At 39.3% G+C, this 25834-nt stretch overlaps 1 protein-coding gene across 1 annotated transcript in view; it reads left to right on the forward strand.

Moving 5' to 3' along the window:
• LOC128987591 (uncharacterized) overlaps positions 1-25834 on the forward strand; it is a 79445-nt gene that overhangs the window by 16578 nt on the left and 37033 nt on the right. The window contains exons 4-7 of the mRNA XM_054408523.1: positions 5254-5380; positions 11425-11609; positions 21924-22040; positions 22314-22476. Coding sequence (XP_054264498.1) covers positions 5254-5380; positions 11425-11609; positions 21924-22040; positions 22314-22476 — 592 coding nt within the window. The remainder of the gene's footprint in view (positions 1-5253; positions 5381-11424; positions 11610-21923; positions 22041-22313; positions 22477-25834) is intronic.

Below are 25834 nucleotides of genomic sequence, written 5' to 3' on the forward strand. Positions count from 1 at the left end.
AGATAAAATTTTACGTTTAGTTATTTTGCTTGGTAAGTCAGGTAAATTAATTGAATACTGATAAGTATCACTTTCAGGATTCCACAGAAGTCACTTTGTCGTTAGATGACCACTTGCGCAATGGAAACCCTGCTTGATTTAGTGTTTGAACTAGTTCATTTTTTATGGATAAAGCTTGATCTACAGTATTGGCTCCACTTACAAGATCGTCAACATAAAAGTCTTCTTTCAATATCCTAGCCACTTCAGGAGAATGATCCTTAATGTGGTCAGATAGTTGATGTAAACAACGTATGGATAAGAATGGTGCGCATGATGTTCCATAAGTAACTGTGTTAAGGCCATAAGACTTAATCGGTTCTTCTGGTGATGATCTCCAAAGTATTCTTTGATAGCATTGATCAGATTTGCTCTCTAAAATTTGCCTGTAAAACTTCTCAATGTCTGCCGTAAATACAATTTTATGCAATCGAAATCTAATTAGCAAAGTCATTATGTCAGTTTGAAGTTTTGGACCAGTATACAGATGATCATTCAATGAGGTACCTGATGTGGTTTTGCATGATGCATCAAAAACAACTCTGGTTTTAGTTGTTGAACTCGAATCTCTATATACTGCATGATGAGGTAGATAGTAGTGTTTGTTACAGTCAATGGACGATAATTCTGTGGGTGTTTGATGCATGTGACCTAAATCAATGTATTCTTTCATGAAAGACTGATAACTTTCACGTCTGTCAGAAGTGAGTGTAGATTCTAATCTTTTAAATCTGCTTAATGCTGTTGAATAAGAATCACCAAGCTCAGTAATTGATGGCTTAAAAGGAAGACAAACACAAAATCTTCCGGATTCATCTCGATTATGTGTAGTCAGAAAATGATTTTCCCAATTGTCGTTATCTTGCAATTGAGAAGTAGGTTCATGACTGACCTCTTCTATCTTCCAAAAACGCTCTACTGCAGTGTTTATGTCATTGTTTTGAATAGATAATCTGAATGAATTAATACCTTCAGATGATGGATCTGATAATCTTCCTGACAACAAGTAACCTAGTTTGGAATTGATAGCTGATGGAGTGTTTACTGGCCTCTAACTATACCATCTATCAATAGATCTACGTAAATGTCACCTCCTAGAATGATATCTATTTGACCTGATTGGTAGAAGTATGGATCAGCAAGTTCAATGTTTTGAATATGAAACCAATGATCAATGGATGTGTTGAGTGAGAAAACGTTAGTTAGCTTGTTCAAGATGTATGCTGTAACTTGAATGTCTGTATCTTGCTTGGTTTGAATGAAAAGTTACGTTAATCCTTAAAAGTGTATAACCAGCATGGCTGTTACCTACTCCGTGGACTGAAACGTTGAATGGTTGTCGTGATAATCCTAACTTTTGAAAACAGGTTTGAGAAATGAAGCTTCCCTCACTCCCGGGATCTATCAGAGCCCTACAGTATTGATACTCACCCCAGCAGTCCTTTACCTTGACCCTGGCTGTGGACAGCATCACTCTTGTAGGAGAACCAATGCCTGCTGATAATAGTTTTGTACTATTACCACCTTTTGAATTCTTCTTTTCTTCTGATTTGGTGGAATCACTGTTGTGTGAGCTAACTTCAGGTTAGGGCTTAGCTTGAAATCCTGTGTCAAGTTTATGCTTAGAACTAACTTTAGGGTCTAATTCTGGCATATACTCTTTAGAAATATGTAATAAGGTATTGTGAGCTCTGGAGCAGACCTTGCATTTGGATGCTTTGCAAGTGTCAACCATGTGAGTAGCTGATAAGCAATTGAAACATCTATGAAGCTGTTTGATCTTTTGAATTCTATCATAAGGTTTGAGACTTAAAAACTCTGTACATTTAAACAAGAGATGATCTTGTACACATAAAGGACAACTCTGTGTAGTACCTTTAGATATTACAGTTGAATTTGTTCTAATGTGTCTAAATACATTAGTACCTTTGCTGGTATCTTGACTTATTTCTAAAGCTTGAATATACTGATTAAGAAATTGTTCCAATTGTGTGAAAGTGCCTACTTCTTTGGTTGTATTACTCAATTCCCATTTGGTTCTTAAATTTTGATCTAATTTTGATGTTAGCAAATGAACTAGTAATACATCCCACTCCTCAGTCTTGTACCCAAGGTTGTTTAATGCCCTCACATTTACATTGGTGATGTCTAATAAAGATTTCAAATCTGATAGTGAGTTTACATTGGGCAGTGAAAACAAAGCTTTAAGGTGAGTGTTAACAATTATTTTCTTGTTGCAATACCTTTCTTTTAAGAGTTCAATCGCAACTAAGTATTTGGACTGAGTCAGGGGCAAAGTTGAAAGGAGATTTAAAGGTTCGCCTTTCAAACATGACTTGAGGTAGAAAAACCTTTGCACATCTGATAAACATTGATTTGCATGAATCGTTGATTGGAATAGGTCGTAAAATGAAACCCAATTTTCATATTTTCCATCAAATGGTTGTAAATTGAATTTAGGAAGTTTTAAAAAATTTGATTCTTGTGACACATTGCCAATTGAACTACCAGAACTTGAATGATTCAAATCAGGCCTTGAAAGATTCTTATTTGTATCCAAAATTTCCTTGAAAGCTACTTTTACCATGTAGTAATTTTCTTCAAATTCATCAAAACTGTTGTCAGTTTCATCTAAAGTGATTGCAACTATTTTGCTATGAATGTCTGTGAATTCACTGTACAACTGTTCTAACTTTTCATTTCTGATTTCAATATTTAATAAATTACCTGTATTTATGTCAAAACTGTTCACAAAGGTCTTCATTTTTGAGAGAGAGCCTTTGATTGAAGCTCTCTTGTTTTGTAGAAGCCTAAGTTCTGCCATGATTGTTTGAAATAAAAATTAAAACTTACTGTAATGATTCAATGAACTGTAGAGAAATAAATCCGGCTCGAAGGACCATGTTTGTTTTGTTGTGAACTGATGTTCTTGAAATGATTATTTGATAGAAAAAATGTAGATTAAATTAAAAACACTGTGATGTGAACAAAAGAATGTGTATTATTACTGAAAACTGTTTACAAAAATTAATAATGAATATAACATGTGTTAATAACATCTGTTAAACAAAGTACAAGAGAAAAATTTATTTACAGACCAAGGGATGAAATTTAATGCTTTTAACAGAGTGCATTGTATTTAGACACGTAATAACTGGTCTCAAATATTTCCCACGAGAACAGTCGTTTCAGTACCAACTACTTCCTGCCGATATAGTCCGGTTAAACCGATGTCCGGTTAAAAGGTGTCTGGATAAGAGTGAGTCTACTGTACAGCAATTTTACAGCCATTTTATAACTTCCTTAGAATCCACTTCTGCACTTAACCCTTACTCATTGCATTAGGGCCATAACCTTCAGTCATCTGAAGATGAATGACGGCATCGGATATGTTTCTTGTGGTCTAGAAACATTTAAGGCCCAGCGCACACGGTGTGACTGTTTTACAACAACTGTTGCAAACCAGTTGCGTCTGGAACCAGTTTGCAACTGAAACAAAACTTCTGTCCGCACATGGTGTGACTGTTTTACAACTACAGTTGCGTCTATTGTGCAATCAGTGGAGTGCAAATTTAGTACAGTTACGTTATTTTAAGGCCTTAAGTGCGCTTACTACGTCGGACTTAGACGAAGAAGACGTTATTAGCTATTATCAATACCGAAGACAGCAAAGGGTTCTGAGAGAGCATTGGGTCCACCCTTATTTGAGCAAGAATGTTAGTACTAGGCTGTTTGTAGCAGCTAGAGCTATTCGGATAGGAAATTATAAACACTAAAAACACTATACGGCCGTCAAAATTCCACCAAAATACCCCCAAACACCACAAAAACACCCCGTGGTCTCGTGCAACTGAAGTCTGCAACGCAACTGCAACGTCGGGCTCATGGTTGCATGTGACTGGTTTCAAACTTTTTTTGAAATCGCATACAACCAGTTGTGTCGTGTGCGCTTACCCACTGCAATACATTGCCGAGGTCTCAAACCAGTTGCACGTGCAACTGGTTTGCAACGAAAGTTGTAAAACAGTCACACCGTGTGCGCTGGGCCTAACTGACCTTTTATGGCATGCGGCGGGAGATTCAATAATTTAAAAATTGTCTAGCCACTCAGGACATGTCAGCTACAGAGCTGCAAATTGGCAAGAGCACATAAAAATGACATTTAAAAAATGTCAAGAGTAAATTACCTAATTTGGAAACTTAGAGATTTTGTTAGTAATGAGTATACCTTTGGATTACTTAATTTGATTTTTTTTTTCAATCACATTTTTCTTACGGGATTATACTATGGGGACACTCCCCCCACATCATGAAATTCTTTTATTGCCAAAAAAGTTATGTGAACAATCATTTTGGCTGGCCCTGTGGATAGCTGTCGACTTCTTTAACATAAACCTTAAAATTATGAACTTAGTAAATTTGTATATTTTTCACTTACTCCTCTACACTAAAGCTAATCTTCATCAATTCACTTGAAGAGAGAGTATACATTCTTACAATACAAGAGAAAAATTCAATCTAGATATCCCTGCCCATAGATTGGCCAAAACAGATAACTGTCATAAAATAAATTGCATTCGGTTTTTTAATAAATTAGATCTGGCAGCAAAACTGGTTCCTTTTAATAGGTTTGAGTCCAAATTTTTTGAGTGGCTCATTAAAAATCCATACTATTGTATAACAGAGTATTTAGTTTCTAATGTTAATATTGATTTTTAATTTAGAACCCACTATTATTCTAGTTTTAGTTTTTATTTGTGTTGACTATGTCTATTCCTTGTAAAAGGTCAACGACAATAAAGCTCTTGATTCTTGAAATGGTGCCATTTTGTTCACAAATGATGCCAGTAAGTGGCGAGGAGCTTCATTGGCGTACACACAAACTAAAAAGCTGTACGTACAAACAGGCTGTCCTTAGAAAAAAACCCTCATATTTATAGGTCTTTTACAAAGGACTAAATTAACGATTTCACATATTCTGCCCATCATATTTTACTGTTTCTTCTAACGGATCCAAACAATACCACATCCAAATATGATTTAGTTCCAATCAGGTAAGTAATACTGCAGGTAAAGTTAAACAAGTAAACTTTGTGTACCCTAAAGAAATTAGTTTTGAGTATCGGTATGTTATTTTAAATCTTAAACTCTTTTTGTGTAATAGTAGAATATTATATAGTTATTCATCTATGCCTTAATAATAATTTGATGTAGGAGAAGTGTTCAACTGGCCCAATAAGCTGACTCTACCTAGTGTGAAGGTGAAGGACATAGCCTGTGGTAGAGCTCACATCATCTTACTGTCAGACAATGGTCAAGTGTTCTCTGTGGGAGAGGGAAGGTTAGTAATGTTTAATTGGCCCAATAAGCTGACTCTACCTAGTGTGAAGGTGAAGGACATAGCCTGTGGTAGAGCTCACATCATCTTACTGTCGGACAATGGTCAAGTGTTCTCTGTGGGAGAGGGAAGGTTAGTAATGTTTAATTGGCCCAATAAGCTGACTCTACCTAGTGTGAAGGAGAAGGACATAGCCTGTGGTAGAGCTCACATCATCTTACTGTCAGACAATGGTCAAGTGTTCTCTGTGGGAGAGGGAAGGTTAGTAATGTTTAATTGGCCCAATAAGCTGACTCTACCTAGTGTGAAGGAGAAGGACATAGCCTGTGGTAGAGCTCACATCATCTTACTGTCGGACAATGGTCAAGTGTTCTCTGTGGGAGAGGGAAGGTTAGTAATGTTCAACTGGCCCAATAAGCTGACTCTACCTAGTGTGAAGGAGAAGGACATAGCCTGTGGTAGAGCTCACATCATCTTACTGTCGGACAATGGTCAAGTGTTCTCTGTGGGAGAGGGAAGGTTAGTAATGTTTAACTGGCCCAATAAGCTGACTCTACCTAGTGTGAAGGAGAAGGACATAGCCTGTGGTAGAGCTCACATCATCTTACTGTCGGACAATGGTCAAGTGTTCTCTGTGGGAAAGGGAAGGTTAGTAATGTTCAACTGGCCCAATAAGCTGACTCTACCTAGTGTGAAGGTGAAGGACATAGCCTGTGGTAGAGCTAATAACATCTTACTGTCGGACAATGGTCAAGTGTTCTCTGTGGGAGAGGGAAGGTTAGTAATGTTTAACTGGCCCAATAAGCTGACTCTACCTAGTGTGAAGGAGAAGGACATAGCCTGTGGTAGAGCTCACATCATCTTACTGTCGGACAATGGTCAAGTGTTCTCTGTGGGAGAGGGAAGGTTAGTAATGTTTAATTGGCCCAATAAGCTGACTCTACCTAGTGTGAAGGAGAAGGACATAGCCTGTGGTAGAGCTCACATCATCTTACTGTCGGACAATGGTCAAGTGTTCTCTGTGGGAGAGGAAAGGTTAGTAATGTTTAATTGGCCCAATAAGCTGACTCTACCTAGTGTGAAGGAGAAGGACATAGCCTGTGGTAGAGCTCACATCATCTTACTGTCAGACAATGGTCAAGTGTTCTCTGTGGGAGAGGGAAGGTTAGTAATGTTTAATTGGCCCAATAAGCTGACTCTACCTAGTGTGAAGGTGAAGGACATAGCCTGTGGTAGAGCTCACATTATCTTACTGTCGGACAATGGTCAAGTGTTCTCTGTGGGAGAGGGAAGGTTAGTAATGTTTAATTGGCCCAATAAGCTGACTCTACCTAGTGTGAAGGAGAAGGACATAGCCTGTGGTAGAGCTCACATCATCTTACTGTCGGACAATGGTCAAGTGTTCTCTGTGGGAGAGGGAAGGTTAGTAATGTTTAATTGGCCCAATAAGCTGACTCTACCTAGTGTGAAGGAGAAGGACATAGCCTGTGGTAGAGCTCACATCATCTTACTGTCGGACAATGGTCAAGTGTTCTCTGTGGGAGAGGGAAGGTTAGTAATGTTTAATTGGCCCAATAAGCTGACTCTACCTAGTGTGAAGGAGAAGGACATAGCCTGTGGTAGAGCTCACATCATCTTACTGTCAGACAATGGTCAAGTGTTCTCTGTGGGAGAGGGAAGGTTAGTAATGTTCAATTGGCCCAATAAGCTGACTCTACCTAGTGTGAAGGTGAAGGACATAGCCTGTGGTAGAGCTCACATCATCTTACTTTCGGACAATGGTCAAGTGTTCTCTGTGGGAGAGGGAAGGTTAGTAATGTTTAATTGGCCCAATAAGCTGACTGTACCTAGTGTGAAGGTGAAGGACATAGCCTGTGGTAGAGCTCACATCATCTTACTGTCGGACAATGGTCAAGTGTTCTCTGTGGGAGAGGGAAGGTTAGTAATGTTTAATTGGCCCAATAAGCTGACTCTACCTAGTGTGAAGGAGAAGGACATAGCCTGTGGTAGAGCTCACATCATATTACTGTCGGACAATGGTCAAGTGTTCTCTGTGGGAGAGGGAAGGTTAGTAATGTTTAATTGGCCCAATAAGCTGACTCTACCTAGTGTGAAGGAGAAGGACATAGCCTGTGGTAGAGCTCACATCATCTTACTGTCAGACAATGGTCAAGTGTTCTCTGTGGGAGAGGGAAGGTTAGTATTTTGTATTTAACTCTGAAAAATTGCTGTACAAGTTTATTCTTACAAAAAATTCAATTTTTAATTTTTGTTTACTCCCATTATGTAAAATTCAATTTTTTTTTCTTTGTTCAGCCAGTAAAGTACTAAGACCTCCTCAAACCTTTTGCATAGATAATGGACAATACTGTAGCTGGTAGATCCATGATTTTTTATTCTTTTTACAAAATTTTATCAAATTTTGGAGAAGAAAGCTGGGACCGATTAACTTTTTTATTTTGATCTCCATAGACCAAAACACTATTCGCCCAAATTTTAATGTATGTTTGAACCTATAAACACATGTGTATGTTTGAGCCTAGTTGAACACATTTTGAAAAACTAGTATCCTTTTAAATTTATCTTAATCACCAACTAATAGTTTTAACTCTTAGGTCAAATCATGTTATCCTCATCATCTTAAAAAATACAATAAAAGAAAGAGATTTTGGAAACATCAATCCTCCAAATCAACTTGATTTTCCAATAAAAATTATTACGACATCTGGAGTAGCTAAAGTAATAAAAGACAATTTAAACTGCAAAAAAGCCTCTGGTTGTGATATGATAACAGGTATTGTGTTGAAAAGGTAAATGAAAAGGAATAGTTTTCCTTACAGTACTTTTCAATGCAGTTTTATGCCTTGAATACTTCCCAATACAGTGGAAGGTTTCACAAATTGTTGTTATTCCGAAACCTGGTAAAACTTTATTTTACAAAGACTCCAAATTATAATTGATAAAAAATTATTGTTGCCTTCCCATCAGTTTGGATTCCATCGAGCAAGTGCATAGAATAGTGAATGTAATCAAATGAGATCTTGACCGTTTTTGTTCATCTGCTATTTTGGACGTAGCCCGGGCGTTTGATAAAGTCTGGCATACATGATTATTGTTCAAAATTAAAACTTTGCTGCCTCATACTTACTGGAGTGTTGAAGTCATATTTGTCCAAACGCTTTTTTCAAATTACAATATAACCTCGCTAATCTGTCTCCTACGGGACCGGGAGCATGGTCGGGATAGCAAATACCCCCGCCGCAGCAAACCTGCAGACTTAGCGAATTTTCATTTGCCTGATTGGATTTACACTAAAATGTCACCTTAAAAATATCACAATTACTCCCTATTTAAATAGAATTAGTTTAACGAGTACTTAGGTTTGCTGCAACAGAAAAAAAAAAATTTCTTTTGCTTTCTTTCACCTGATAAACTGTGTACCCCAGGATACATGTATCACAGTTTACTATGGATACGTTGAATCCATCTTGAGGTATGGAATCATACTGTGGGGAGTGTCAACAGAAGTCAAATCCCTACTAATTTTACTGAAAAAAAAGTTATTAGAATCTTAACCAAATCAAGAAGGAGAAAATCATGTAAAAACCTGTTTAAAAATCTTAGAATTCACACCATTTTTGGATTATACATAAATGAAATTCTAAATTGGATACATAACACTAAGGAAAATTTGTCAGATGTAGTCAAATTTACACATAATTATAATACAAGGAAAAACCTATTTTTACCCCATAAACCCCCGTTTCCATAGTCCGATCAAGCTGGTTCGCGAACTCATTCAAGTTTATCCCGCTTAACACCTAACTCTTTTCATCACAGCTATCACAGACCTAGTAATCGATGTTGGTTAATGCCTCGATGGCCGAAAGTCGACGTTAGGTAAAATAAACGCGGGCCGAAATACCTAACGCCTATTCTAACCCCGAGCGGTGCAATATACAACTATTGCACCCGCTTCCTAAACGTACGGTGCAATATATAACTATTGCACACGTTTCCCTACCGTTCGCTTAAGTTAGTGCCTCGATGGCCGAAAGTCAACGTTGAGTAAAATAAACGTCGGCCGAAATCCCTACCGCCTATTCTAATCCCGAGCGGTGCAATATATAACTACTGTACCCGCTTCCTAAATGTACGGTGCAATATAAAACTATTGCACACGTTTCCCTACCGTTCGTTTAAGTTAGTGCCTCGATGGCCCGAAAGTCGACGTTGGGTAAAATAAACGTGGGCCGAAATCCCTACCGCCTATTCTAACCCCGAGCGGTGCAATATATAACTACTGCACGCGCTTCCTATGCGTACGGTGTAATATATAACTATTACACACGTTTCCCTACCGTTCGCTTAAGTTAGTGCCTCGATGGCCGAAAGTCGACGTTGGGTAAAATAAACGTGGGCCGAAATCCCTACCGTCTATTCTAACCCCGAGCGGTGCAATATATCACTATTGCACACGTTTCCCCTACCGTTCGCTTTAGTTAGTGCCTCGATGGCCGAAAGTCGACGTTGGGTAAAAATAAGCGTGGGCCGAAATCCCTAACGCCTATTCTAAATCCCGTGCGGTGCAATATATCACTATTGCACACGTTGCCCTACCGTTCGCTTTAATATCGTACGGTGCAATATAATAAAACTATTACACACGTTTCCCTATCGTTCGCTTTAATACCGCACGGTGCAATATATAACTATTGCACACGTTTCCCCTAAACTTACCTTACTCCGTGTTAGCGGTGCCCGCACCGTACGAGTGCTGGGTCTTGACTCTCTTACCACCGTACCCAGAGCCCTTTATATACCCTCCTGTGATGGCAGGAGCAGTGCAAAGGTCGCGAGGTATTGTACAGCGGCAGGTTCCAGCGCGCTTGGACGGGTGGCTCGACGGTGCACTGCTCGCCCGCGCCTTATCGCTCTTAACAACTGATAAGTCTCGATGACAACAAAGCCCGTCTCAGCTTTAAGAACAAAACATTCTTCTGTTTTAAATTAAGCATTTATACTTGACGAAATAATAAATACACCATAGGGTTAAAATCATATTTACATTTACAAAAATAAAGCTATCTTCTTAAGTAAAATAACATTTCCATCAAAATCAAATAAAATCATCTTTTGAATTAAAATAAAAATCCTTTCAAAAATAAAACTCTTACAACCGACACATATATATATATATGTTAATAAAGGAAGAAAAATGTGCGAGCGTGGCTGTTGGTTGAATTAAGAATAGCAGGCCTTGTTTTAATAAATAATTTTACTTGGGTACTAATTTTATTAATGTTTAATTTCTTTTTATATATATATATAAATATATATATACATATATAAAAATTTGAATGAATTGTGTTTTTGGCCTCTGGGGACATCAAAATGAAAAAGTAAATCGGTCCCGGGCCTAGGTCTTACCATGCCACCTACTGTAATAGCTGTGTTTCCCTATAGGGAAATTTGCTAAAAGGTTGAATTATCAGAGGAACGTGTTTATTGACATAAAAACATAGTAAAATTGTGTTTTGAACAGACCACAGATAACTGAAAACCACGGTTTATCCAACAGGACATAAAACAGTCATTTCTAACTCATAATCAACTCCTAATACTGTATAAATGGTCTTTAAAGTGATAATTTGCATATTATATCATCAAAATACAATTAGTAGACTATTGCGCAATCATGATAATTATGTTTTTTAAGTCATTAACTTTGGTTCAGTAATAAAAACTGTAACGTTTAAAATCACAGCTTTCTCAAACTTTTACTCAAAGAAAGTAGTTCAATTTTTTATACATTTTTTGTATGTTAGTGCACTTGTTGGAGTGTAATTAACTCATCTAAAATTGTCATGAAATTTACTTATTGTTTTTAGTATAGAATAGATTGTAAATAAATATTTATTAAAAAAAGTTTTTTCTATTCGAAGTAGGAACACATATATGGCCTAAAAAATAAAAAAAATATATTTCGTTAGATTCTGAATAGTTGTTAGTAATTTTTATAAGTAATTGACAATACACGATTTTAGCCGAGGACAACTTGGCCATGGAGAACTGGAGGCAGAAGAAGAACCTCGATTAGTGGAGGGGTTGGCAGGCCTGACTGTGGTGGCAGTAGCTTGTGGAGGTTGGCACTCTTGTGCAGTGACGGCCGATGGAGACTTATATACCTGGGGTTGGAACATGTCTGGGCAGCTAGGCTTACAAACTTCCAGTAAGTTGTACATATTTAGTATAGGCCTAGTAGAGTCCAACTTATCATAAATAAGACTAAAGATTAGTACAGTTTCACACATTAGCCATACTGTTATTTTTCAAGATGTTCTACCTAACAACAAAAAATTAATTAAAAATAGCCAGCTGCTACCTTCCTACACCAAACCCAAAATTTCAAGGATTTTCAAAAGTAAATATATATAAATACCAGGTATAAGCGTTAAAAGTACCTAAATAAATTCATATCAACATTATATCTTATAACATTAAAATTACGCATGATGATATATCAATAATCTCCAATTATTGATGTACCGTGGTTAATTCATTACAGAAATTTAATAGAAACGTTCTTTTCCCGATACACAAATTATGAGGCCAATGAAATATAGTCACGATAGATAGTTGAGTAATTTTGAAATGATGAAATGACCATGCTCATTATAGTAAATTGAGGGCGGTCTCTTCACCTAACACATAAAAAATGAAATTGTTATGCAAATAACATTTGACATTATAAACCGACAAAACACAAGATCAGGTAGCCACTACAGGAATAAAGAAAACTAGATAACTTGTAAATATAATAAAGAACGAAAACATAAACAGCTAGGGACCTCAATCAAAGCAACCTCTGAAGTTAGTTAAAGACGTATTATAAACATATGAAAATATTATGTTAAGTAATTTACAAGGCTAAGGAAGTGTATCCAATGACGGATCTATATTGGATACGTGTCTAACATTAGTATTAAAAAAACAACTATAAGATTTCTTTGGCTAGGTGGTTCTGCAGTTTTATCTTTACAAATAGCTGCAACCTGTACAGGTCCCCCCGTGCGGTACCGGGTTAGAATAGCACCGCAGCCTTCTCGGGCGTGTCGTAAGAGGCGACTAAAAGGGTGACCGACGAACTCACTGGGAGTCCCTGGGAGTGCCCCTGTTGTGTTGCAGGGGTTGATGTGTGCTCTGCACTGCCGATGGGTTTTATCAGTGGGTCGTGAGAAACCAGCCACTTCGGTCCTTGGTCAGGGAGTGCGGCATGGATGCAGAGGTCGGGCTCTGCATTGCGACGGGCGACCCCCGGCATGTCAGGTATCTGGTGCTGGGCAAACGGAGGTCGGGCCCCGGGGAACCGGGGTAGGGGTTTTTTGTCCCCGAGGGTATACCCGTTCCTGACTGATTCCGGGCCGCTCCTTGCCGCACGATGCGCTGGAGAAAACACGATGAATTTGAATAAAAACCCTACAAACACATCATTGAATAGGAGCTCCAATGAGCAAATAGAAACGTCTGAAGTGGAGCAGAACCCCTTTGATCGAAGCTCCAAGCTTAAGAGGTCGCCACCACCGAAAAACGTAAGGACATCTCCGCCACCTGCACCTCTCAGATATAATTAATAAATGTTTTGAATGTGGTATTTTCCCGGAAAAATTAAATTCTCTCATATTACTCCGATATACAAAAAAGGGGCTAGAACCGATATAAATAACTACCGCCCAATATCTGTTTTAAGTAATTTTTCAAAGATATTTAAAAAAGTTATCAATTTCCGGCTAGTAAACTATTTTAACAGCAATGATTTGTTTTATGAAAAACAGTTTGGGTTTAGAAAGACATTCAGCACTAACAGTGCACTGATTGAATTTATTAATGATGTTACAAAGGCTTTGGACAGGTCTGAAACTACTGCTGGTGTTTTCTGTGACCTGTCTAAAGCCTTTGATTGTGTGGATCATTCAATTTTGCTTTCTAAATTAAAAGACTACGGTATAAAGGGTACAAGTTTTTCTTTATTAGACTCTTATTTACAGAACAGAAAGTATAGAACAATAGTGACCAAAAACGGTGTGAAACATATGTCAAACTGGAATTTATCTAATTATGGTGTACCTCAAGGGTCAATATTGGGCCCTCTGTTTTTCCTGATCTTTATTAATGACCTTCCAAAAGCTATTGGCAGAGATTTAATCTTATTTGCTGATGATACAACAGCAATTATAAGAGAGGATTCAGTAAATAACTTAGTTGTATCAATGGAAAACACTTTGGATTGTATGAAAAATTGGTTTTCAGATAATGGTTTAAAGCTGAATATTGACAAAACTCATATAATCAAATTATTTTCTTTAAAAAACAATGTAATTCTTGATAAAATTCCAAATTTAGTAGAATCTCATAGATTTTTGGGTGTATTGCTTGATACTCATATTAATTGGAAGATTCACATAGATAAGATGAAAGGCAAACTAAGATCTATTTCTTTTGCTTTCTTTCACCTGATAAACTGTGTACCCCAGGATACATGTATCACAGTTTACTATGGATACGTTGAATCCATCTTGAGGTATGGAATCATACTGTGGGGAGTGTCAACAGAAGTCAAATCCCTACTAATTTTACTGAAAAAAAGTTATTAGAATCTTAACCAAATCAAGAAGGAGAAAATCATGTAAAAACCTGTTTAAAAATCTTAGAATTCACACCATTTTTGGATTATACATAAATGAAATTCTAAATTGGATACATAACACTAAGGAAAATTTGTCAGATGTAGTCAAATTTACACATAATTATAATACAAGGAATAAATATAATTTCAGATTACCACATCACAAATTGACGACTTTTAGGAACGGCCCTCAATATATGGGACTTAGATTGTACAATGAATTACCCCTGTATCTTAAAAATTTAAATGCTACTCAATTTAAAGATAAAATAAAAGATAAAATAATTGAGAAAGCCTACTATTCACTTGACGAATTTTTGGAGAACCCTATAGTGTAGATAAAAATTCTCTGATATCCTACATGAGTTTATTTTAATTATTTTAACTATTAATTTTACTATAAAATACATCACTATGACGAAACACCTGTTCTTATGTATGAAATGTCCTTTGTAAAGAACGTTTTGTGTAAATAAAATATGTCTTATGTCTTATGTCACCTTTCAAGTGCTCTACGTTCCCCCCGTTAGGATCTCCTTCGGAGAGTGGAGCCGGAAACAGCACAGAAAATGTTGGCGATGTAGATGTCGAACTGGCATTGCCGGGAACTGTTGTAGGGATGCCGAAGGAAACCTTCACAGCGACGTCGCGGTCGGAAAGCTAGGAGATTGTGCTTCTACGTCAGGAATATCTTGACGCAGATAGTAACATTGAAACCCGGCTCCGTGACATGGAAAAGACAATTAAGGCTATGCTGGACACATTCCGGACCCAGAGAGCCGTAAATCAGGTGGTAAAAAATGGAATGGCAAAACTAGAGGATGACCTTGGCTTCGTCTTTGCCTGCCGTCTGGTAAGCAAGGCGACCATGGAAAAGATTGCCGAAAAGGTGGTGTCCCTGCCCGATGAAAGAGCGCCGCCTTCGAAGAAACGTCGGAGGCCTTCCACATCGGAGAGTCCTCCAAAAAGAGAAGAAGGCGTCCAGACCAAAAAGACCACGGTAAAGGCCAAGGCGACTCAGACGGACCTCTCGTCTGCTGTGCCCAGACCCTTTTCGGACGTAGCTGCAGCTCGAGCGAGGCGCCAACTGGCACAGCAACCCACGACCCCTCTTCAGGGAAGTTCCCGAAAGGGGTCAGTGGTGGAGACACCTGGGGCTGTGTGGGAAAAACGCCTTTCCAAAAAGGAGAAGAGGCAATTGAGGCGGGCGGAGGTCGCCTCCATGAAGAATGAGGCAGTGAAGGCACAGCCAACTGGCGTGGCCCAAACTGGGCCCGGCTCGGTGTCTGCACCTAAAAGGTTGCGGCCAAAAAAGCCCAGGATGGAGGCAATCATTGTCAAACCCTCAGGGGGGAGATCTTTTGCCGAGGTCTTGGGTGCAATTAAGGCCAATGCTAAGCCAGAGCAGACCGATACGGTTGTACGGCCGATTAGACAAACCCGGGACGGGGACGTTCTCCTTGAACTGGGTAGGTCGAAAGACAAAGCAGCCTTTACTGCCGAACTGAAGGCAGCTGTTGAAGGCCAGGGCACCGTCCGTTCTCTTGAGCCAAAGACATCAGTCGAGGTTCGAGACATTGATTGTGTGTCGACGGAGGTTGATGTTGTGGAAGCCCTGAAGAAAGCTATCCCCGAGCTTGGTGGGCAAACGGCTTTTCTTAAGGTGTGGCTCACAAAACCGAATAGGAGAAAGCAGCGGATGGCGGTCGCCGAAATGGCAGACGCACATGCCAATAAGGTGCTGGCACTCCAGCATCTGAGAGTCGGCTGGGTCAACTGCAGGCTCAGACGGAGAGTGGAAGTAAAGAGGTGTTTTAAATGCCTCTGTTCCTGCCATTCCTCCCGAAACTGCAAGGGACCCGACCGAAGCAAGAACTGCCTTCGGTGCGGGGAGGTCGGTCACAATCAATCAATCAATCAAATATTCTTTATTCACAAAGTTTAGACAATATGTCTTGAATAGTGTCATTAAACTAACATAAACAAAAAATTATAAACTAAATAATTAAAATCATTCACAAAGGATTTATATAGTAAAACTAAAAATGAGTGCTATAACTTTAAAAGATCACAAAATCTTAGAAGGTTACGTTAGAGTAAAACTAGGTAGTAACTGGAATTCAAATGGTCGTTTCGAGATTACAATTTAAAAATTCTTTGATGGAATAAAATGGGTTTCTTATCAACAAGTCTTTTAGTAGGCTTTTGAATCGGTTTGTATTATTTTCTTTTTTAAGTGAAATCGGTAATTTTTGAAGAAATTTTAAGCCTGCATATGAAGGTTTTTTGGTATAGAATTCTAAATTATGTCTAGGAAGGTTTAATTTGAAAGTGTGTGTTATATTTACTTGCAGTGGATAATAAATGAAATTGTTTTGCATAAATTATTGTCTCATAAATATACAAACTGTAAACTGTTAATACACCCAATTCAGGAAAGATATTTTTAACTGAATCTGTTCTTTTTAATTTCATGATCACTCTAATAGCTTTTTCTTGTTTTATAAGTATTTTATCCAAATTTGCCTTAGTTGTTGCTCCGTAAATGGCGATTCCATAGGATATGTGGGAATGAATTAGAGAATAATAGATTATCCTAAGAGTTTCCAAGTTGCAAACCTTGGACATCAGCCGCAAGGCATGAATGCCAGATGATAATTTATTTACTACATAGTTTATGTGATTATCCCAAGATAGATTTTCATCAATAACCAGTCCCAGAAACTTTGTTTGGTTTACCTGATCAATTTTGTCTGTTTTTATAAAAATATTAGGTTCAAATGCTGTTATTGATTGTTTAGTTGAAAAGGATATTAGATTTGATTTTGTTGTGCTGATAAGCAGATTTCTTTCATCCAAAAACTTTTTTATAGAGAGGAGACTCCTGTTTGAGGATTTTTCAATAGTTAAATTGGATTTTCCTGAAAACAAAACATTAGAGTCATCAGCATACAGACACATAGATCCATCACTGACCGGGATCATCTCTGGTAACCCCTTAATGTAACAGAGGAACAAAAGAGGCCCCAAGATCGATCCCTGGGGTACTCCATATCGTAGTGTCTGCCGCTGAGATCTAAAGTTTTCAATATATTTAGTATTTCTTTTCTCTATTACGTAGTCCACTTCAACAAACTGTTCTCTGTTTTCTAAATATGAAGTGAACCACCGTAATTCTTTTCCTATTATTCCTAATTCATCTAAAATATTCACATCCGTAAGGACTGCCAAGTCGAGTCCTGTTTTCTTTGCAAAGAAAATGGGCTCACTGAAAAACACTTGATTCATATAGCTGGGTCTGGAAAGTGCAGTGTATTTAAATCTGCACTACAACAAGCAAAAGCCCTCCCACAAAGATAAGAATCCTTCAATGCAATCTTGAGCGATCCAGGACGGCTGACGCACTTCTATGTCAGCTTGCCCTAGAACACGATGTCGACGCGCTTTTAGTCAGCGAACAGTACCAGTACCGTGATAGGGACCCAGCTTTTTGGTTCCCTGATAGTCTTGGTACTGCTGCAATCTGGGCGCGTAATGCAGCTACAGTACAAGTACGGGCACGCGAAGGGCCGAGGTTTCGTTTGGGTTCGGTGCCGGGATGTCACTTACTTAAGTGTCTACCTCACTCCCAATGAGGCCATCCGTGACTTTCGTGAGAAGATAGACCGCCTGGAAGAGAGCGTGCGCAATACCACAGGACACGTCGTCGTGGGTGGGGATTTTAATGCTAGGGCTGTCGAGTGGGGAATGGCCCTCACAAATTCCCGGGGCAAGTACATTCTGGACTTTGCTGCCAGAGCCGGACTCGTTGTCGTCAACGAGGGCAATACGCCAACTTTCCGGCGCCCTGGGATGCGGGGAACGATCCCAGACATTACCCTTGCATCTGAGTCTCTTTTGCCAAGGATCAGAGCCTGGAGAGTCCTGGAGGATTACACGGCCAGTGACCACCAGTACATAATTTTTGACGTCCTGGATGGTCATCAGAGACAAGTGGCAGCGTTTCGTCAAGTGCCCGTTCGATGGAACATTAAAAAACTGGACGTGGCAAAATTCAATGGAGCCATCCTACGAAGAACGCCGGTGGTTCATCCTGCAACTGGCGTGCCTCATGCAGAGGCGTTAGTTACATCCACGATGAAACTGATTGTCTCGGCCTGCGATGAGTCTATGCCTCGCAGGAGATACCGGTGCAATAAGCGTCCTGTGTGCTGGTGGACTGCCGAGATTGCGGAATTGCGTCGAGCGGCATTGAGGGCCAGAAGACTTGCTATCAGGGCTAGAGAACCCCTAGACAGACGGCGTAAGTCGGATGCTTATAGGGTGGCTAGGAGGTATCTTCGTCGAGCCATCAATCGGAGTAAACGCAGTTGCTGGGATAAATTAAGGGACGATGTTGATTCCAACCCGTGGGGCCTGGGCTACAAACTTGTAACCAAGAAACTTGGAACCCGCTCTCCACCTTCCGTCATGGACAGGGTCACTATGGAGAGGATGGTCGAGTCCCTTTTCCCGGCTCACGCGTTGCGCCCACTGCGGGATTTTGGAAGGGTGGACGACGTCCCACTTTTCAGCCCTGAAGAGCTGGTGGCGGCCGTCATATCCCTGAAGAACAACAAGGCTCCTGGTCCCGATGGGGTACCCGGTGAAGTCCTCAAGAGGGTTTTGACTACCAACCCCTTGATCCTTTTGAGCATGTACAACGTCTACCTGGTTGAAGGGGTTTTCCCCTTGTGCTGGAAGACAGCTAGGCTTGTGCTTGTTGGGAAGGGCAAGGGAGACCCAGATCTGCCATCCTCTTACAGACCTCTGTGTATGTTGGATACGGCTGGCAAAGTCCTCGAGAAATTGATCCGTTCCCGGCTAAATTCAGCCGTTGTCGCTGCGGGGGACCTCTCCCCTCGTCAGTATGGATTCAGGATGGGGCGATCAACGATTGATGCGATTGAGGAGGTGAAGCAAGCCGTGATGAGAGCTGAGGATTTCAACCACTACTCTCGCAGGGTTGTGCTGCTCGTAACGCTCGATGTGCGAAATGCATTTAATTCTGCGAGGTGGTGCAATATGCTGGACGCTCTGGAGAACACCTTCCACGTGCCGGCATACCTCATGCGCATCATAGAGGATTATCTCCGGTTTCGCCTCCTAACGTATGACACTGCGGAGGGCCCGCGGACGATGAGTGTCACTTCTGGTGCTGCCCAAGGTTCCATACTCAGCCCAGACCTCTGGAACGTCGCTTATGACAGCCTTCTAAGGTCTGAAATGCCTGAGGAAACGGTTTTGGTTGGGTACACAGACGACGTTGCAGCTTTGATATCTGCACGTAGCGTTGAGCTGGCTCAGCTAAAGCTAAACCGAGTTATGCGTACCATTAACGCATGGATGGCAGACCACGGTCTCTCGCTTGCTCTGAGCAAAACCGAGATTGTGATTTTGACAAAAAAACGGATTGACACCATCCGTGCCGTTGAGAGTGGGAGCCGTCGAGGTTCAAACTGTTCGTTCTGCCAAGTATCTTGGGGTCATGGTAGACAGCAAGCTTAGCTGGCGGGATCAGATCTTCCGTACAGCGGACAAGGCCGCTAGGGTGGTTTCTTCTCTTAGCCGGTTGATGGCCAATGTCGGAGGGCCTCGGTCCAGTCGTAGAAGGCTGTTAATGTCTTCGGTCCAGTCCGTACTCTTGTACGGTGCGGAGGTGTGGGCAGACGCACTAAATAAGGAGGCATACAGGATGCGGCTCGCCCGAGTGCAGCGTCAGGCAGCGTCAGGTAGGCCGAGGGCATCTGCCTACCGAACAGTGTCCGAACCCGCCGTCCTGGTGATTGCTGGAGTCATCCCCGTCAAACTTTTGGCGGCGGAGGGAAAGGCAATTTACCGGCGCCGTGGGGAGGACGAGGCACGAACAGAGGAACGCACCCGCACCTACCAGCTGTGGCAGGAGGGCTGGGAACAGGAGACACGGGGACTCTGGACCAGGCGACTGATACAGCAAGTCCAACCTTGGGTGGATCGGCGGCACGGAGAGGTGGACTTCTACCTCACCCAATTTCTGACGGGACACGGCTTTTTCCGGTCGTACCTGTTCAGGATGGGCAAAGCCGTGTCACCCGACTGCATATACTGCCCAGGCATTCTCGATGACGTGGAACATACATTTTTCCACTGCCAGCGCTGGGAAAGGCCCCGCCTGGAGGCTCAACAGTTAGTAGGACTGCTGTCGGTGGACACGGTCATACCGATTATGACGGAGGGTGAGGACAATTGGACCTGTGTGTCACATTATATCCAGGGTATTCTCCGCGCCAAGAAGGACCTTGACCGGGATGCGGTGTAGGTCATTAAGAATCTAAATGCCAGAAACGGCGCGAGTCCTGAGGGCTTAGGTCACATGTTGGCCTGACTTGAAGTAATGTGACAAACAATTCCAGGTCTGTGTCCAACAGAGTAGAGGGGGTTTTTTAGTGAGTAGTCTGATAATTTTCAGGAGTCTCACACTACAGGCTGGCTACCTGTGTGCGTAAAAGCATTTTCCCTCCCCTCCCTAAGGAAAAAAAAAAAACCCCTGTACAGGTAGCATAATTGTAACGACATATTATGCAAAGGAAGAAAAATGTGCGTGCGTGGCTGTTGGTTGAATTAAGAATAGCAGGCCTATAATGCTAGGTAAATAGGCTAGGTTTTAGTTAAAAAAAAAAATATATTTGGTGATTTCCTGAACCGTCCATATATTACTCATGCTTCAGTTTAAGGAGGAAATAATTTGCTCATTTCCTTAATCGTCTTTTTACTATTACTCTAGTGTTCCAAAGAATTGGTTTGCGACAAATTTTGTTCAACTAAAGATCTCACAATAAGGATGCTATTCTCAGAAAGTCTTTAACCGATCCATTGCCTTCTCAGTAACGAAAGCGTTTCCCCCAATACCATTGCCCTTCGCCTCCCCCCTGGGCACCAACGTCATCATTCTCTCTTACCCACAGGCCAGGTATATTTGGGGAATGTGCGAATTGAAGCCTAATGAATTGTAAAAGGGTTCGGGCCAGATTAGGTCCACTGGTTTCCTATTTTCCATTTCCCTTTGCTGCGGCGGGGGTATTTATTATCATCCCTGACCCTACTCTTTGTTGAAATAACCTGGGTAAGTTTGGCTAAATATCTTCAGTGGTTATTGCGTTATGATGTAAGAAAGTTTGCATTAAAGTCGATCCCAAAGACCTTCGCTCCCACTGCCCAATTAAAAAGGTTCTTCAACCCTATCCCATGTCAATTCTATTAAGTGATGTCCCTTCATATCTTTGTGATGTGACCTCTGCATTAAGTGTAGGAAGATGCTTAAAAGTTGTTATAAGAAAATAAAAGATTTAAAAAGGAGCAGCTGAATTGAATGGTTTTAACCAATAGATTGCAAAATAAAGAATAAACAAACAAAAAATATAGAGGTAGTATTTACTAAGTGCGGTAGGGATTAAGAATTCATATTTAAGATATTAAAATATAATTATGATTTCATAATTTTTGTCTGTAAGTACAAGGCAGTATTCTGTAAAAAAAGAAAATAAATTTACTTAAAACTGTAATTTACAGTATCTGAAAAATATTTTCACTGATGATAATAGTCTGTTAATAATCACTGCTTCATGTGCCACATTTCTGGAAGTCAACTACCATGTGTAAGCAAGTACTATCTGTATAAGGACTCCTAGATCAATGCATCTGCGTCTTAAGTATAACAGCACAAAATATTAATGTCCATTTTATGTCAATTATTAAAATGTTACTGATTTGTATTTCTTCATTGTAGTGTTTTCACTGTTTTTAGCTACAGTGGGTTGACTAGACTTGTGTATTGTTGTACAGAGGCAGGCAGTGGCGTGTCAGTACAGGCATTACCAGTTGCTGTGGAATATCCACACAATGAGGATATAAAAGTTATCTCAGCAGCCTGCGGTGCCCGACACACTGTTTCACTAACAGGTAAATTATTTTTACCTTAATTTAAGCCTTCTTTAAACATAAAATGGTTGTTAATTGACTAGTTTTGCATTTATTTGCTTTAGTTCCTTAACCATTGTCAGGGTATATTTAAATTTCCTCCTCTCTTATTTATTGTCATTGCTAATTTACATTCAATCTGATTTATTTGATAATGACTTGTCAGGAGAGTTTTTATTGTTGGATGAATAAGATGATAATGTGGACCAGATGATTAGAGGGTAATTGTGCATGACAATCTTTATAATTTGACAGAGGGTGGTGGTGTTTGGGTGTGTGGCTGGAACGGTTATGGACAGCTGTTTCTGCCTGATGTGGACTGTGTGGACCAGATGACTCAAATAGTTGTGCCTGACAATCTACCTGTGCGACAGATATTGTGTGGGCCTTGGAATTCTTGTCTCATCACCCAATCTTGGTAGGTTATAGAGCTATAACCGACTATTTTTTGAAACATGAAAGATGATTGTAGGGGATATGTTGCGGTCCCATCTGTAAGTACCAACTTAAACAGAATGCACAATAAATTAGTACCTGAGAGTCTAAGTAGGGCCTTAAATAGGGATGGACGGGTACTGAAATTTAAATAAATTTTGGGGAAAATATATTTTAAATCTTCAGGCAGGATTGCATTTTATTTGGGATTTTCTTGTGATGGCATTTGTTCCATCTTCAAGTGATTTTGCCAGAATCACATGAGATTTTAGAAGATGTTTATTATTGTCCTGGTTTAAAATGCTGTTGAATATGAAGTGTCATTTGAGAAACGCAATATAAATCACACTTCATATTCAACAGCATTTTAAACCAGGACAATAATAGACTAAAGGCAGGAGTACAAAGGTCAGATGATAACACCGCCACACCAACAACGATGCAGGATTAACCCCCAGTCGGCATCTAGCTCTGATCATGTCAACCGGTAACGTGTGTGCGACAGGCCTGTTAGTTTTATTTTTGTATACTTGTATTCGTAAAATGCATAGTTGGGAAAGTTAGTAAAAAATTCTAACTAGTTTGAAGTTATAAGTTAGTCCCGTAAAAAGTAACTGATAGAAGTTATAAGTTAGTTAGTTTAAAAAGTAACTGATAGAAGTTATTAGTTAGTTGAAAAACTAACTGATAAAAAATAAAGTTAGTTTTAGTAGAAATTAGTTGTTCGTTGGGCAGTTGTTTTAAAGTATTTTTTAATGTCACATCTTGGTTACTAATATATACTATAATATGAGTAAAGATTGCGCAAGATATGATTTAAAAAATGGCTCCTACTATTTCCTCCAATTTCAATGCTATTGAAAATTGCTTGTATAATACATTTGCATTGTATGATGTAACCAAAGGGATAATTACGACTGTTCAAAAACATTAAGTGTTTTACTGCAAAACAATACACACTGACATTGAACTAAAAATCTAAAGGAAAGGCCAAGGAGATTTGTATTTTTCGACGATGCACCGCACGAATTGACAAGTTATTACACAATCCCGTAATTATAGTTGCAACGTTCCACGATCCCAGTGACTTAATGCAATAACGGTCGTCAGATAACAGATGTTATGTATCATGAGTTTTATATTGATTGAAGCTTATTGTGGGCATTTTATAGATTGATCGTCCAGATTAAAAAGTTTTGTAGACTAAATTGAGGATAAGTGGAAGTATAACAAAAACGAATTGACTTTACTACTTAATTAATCGTAGTAAGACTGAAAATATTTGTAGGCTTATAAGCTCTATTTTTTACCTCTTGAACAAATCAAACACCTCGAGCAAGATCGGTCCCCTGGTACTTGTGTTTTAATCAAACATTGTCACATTTTACATTACTACAACATAAACAAATGACATAAAACTTGTCAGATAATGAACACCAACTAAAGACAATGTTTTGACACTTGAGATGATATATCAATCACCAAACAAACATTTCCCCTTCCCACCCATCAGTGCTTGGGGTGTTGATAATGGCCGTCACTACCCTTCCACAGGCCCACTGCATTCCAAAGCAACTGGACTTTGACTTTCTCTTTCCCCACCCCCGCGTTGTTTGTCTACAAGGGTGCTGACCTCTCACGGCCGCATGCAACCCTCACTGATCACGTGAAATAAATAACCAGTATTTGAGATGCTTCCGCATAATTGGGAAAGTTAGTTGAAAATTCTAACTAGTTAGAGGTTATTAGTTAGTCCCGTAAAAAGTAACTGATAGAAGTTATTAGTTAGTTAATTTAAAAACAAACTAATAAAATATAAGTTAGCCAAAAAAACTAATGAATAGTGCTATTCGATAGAATTCTATTCGTTATTCCCAAGTATGGTAAAATGTGTTCGTGTTCGTGTTATGTGTTTCTACTGTGACGACGCTGCTTCAGCCGAAGACGTCTGATGATGGCATGTTAATGCCGAAACGGCCGTAACAGAAGTTACAACTTATTGAGCTGTAGACAATAGATAAATACAATGTTTTAATATTCCTTAGACACAGCTGTTAATTAATAATAATGAATAAAGAAGTTTGAATTGAATTGAATAACCCAAACAGCTAATGGCAATTAAGGGACCTACAGTTTATAGTGGAATCCGAACCACATTTTTCCTTGGTATACACAAATTGGACCAATTATCAGGATAGTACTGCAAATAGTCATAGTACTCACTCGTGCGGACGTTAATACACATCAGGGAGTATCGCATCCACAGTGCATGCCTATAAATATCCACAATTCGTGACCTTCTATTCGCTGGATTACAGGTAATACAGATAATAATGATAGTCCCGTGCGTGACCATGGATTACAGTCATGATAAGATTGAACTGTGCATTAAGTACTGAACATTAATTTTGTTTGTCTCTGTTAATGGTAAGATGGTGTCAAACGAGGTTTTAGTGGAGTGTGGAGTGCCTCAGGGCCCGTACTTGGACTTAGTATGTTTTCAATTGCTTGATCTTCCAAGTAACATTTCAAACCTACTAAATCTATTTTATATGCAAATGATACAACTTTCTTTTCAAAGGGCAGTACAATAGTGGAATTACAACAACTAACCCAAACTTCTTCTTCTGAATAACAATAAAACTCAAAGGTTTTTAACAGTTCAGTTTTACCCACAGATCAGAACCAGAATCAGAATTGGAATCAGGTGTTTAGTGATACACAACGAAGAGTAAAATTCCTAGGCATGTATATTGATAAGTTAACCAGTTCAGTCGGAAAATCCACATAGATTATTTATCCACGATATTATCTTGTGTTATTATCTAAATAAAAGATAGATCTCACTTGTTGACAGTAGCTTTATAAGAATATCTTATTTAACTTTTTCCAAAGTATTTATCCCTATTGGGAATATTTTTGGGGATATTTTGGGGAAGCAGTTGAGGCATTCATGATATTTTACTTATTTAGAAAAATATTGTTAGAATTATTTGTAATGAACATCCTGATTATTATTGTAAACTATTTTTACTAGGCTTGAATTCCAAGCTAATAGGTATTTATTTGTACATTTATAATATCATAGCTTACAGCCTAAAATAATACCCTATCAAAAATTATATAATGAGATCCATTGTCACAATACCAGAAACCATTTTGACTATTGAAAGGTTTTTTAAGATTAAGTTTGAGTATAAAAAGCCATAATAGTGATGTCAAGAAAATATATGACAAAATCAGTAAAATTGTGAAATTCATCTCACTCATAGAATTTTTTCAAACAAATTCTATAGCACACTATTGAAAAATCCCTTTTATTACCTGTCGAAGTTTTGAAG

Source organism: Macrosteles quadrilineatus, unplaced genomic scaffold, assembly GCF_028750875.1.
Source record: "Macrosteles quadrilineatus isolate MER2022 unplaced genomic scaffold, UCM_ALF_1.0 Scaffold_2__2_contigs__length_208266976, whole genome shotgun sequence".
NCBI lineage: Eukaryota > Metazoa > Arthropoda > Insecta > Hemiptera > Cicadellidae > Macrosteles > Macrosteles quadrilineatus.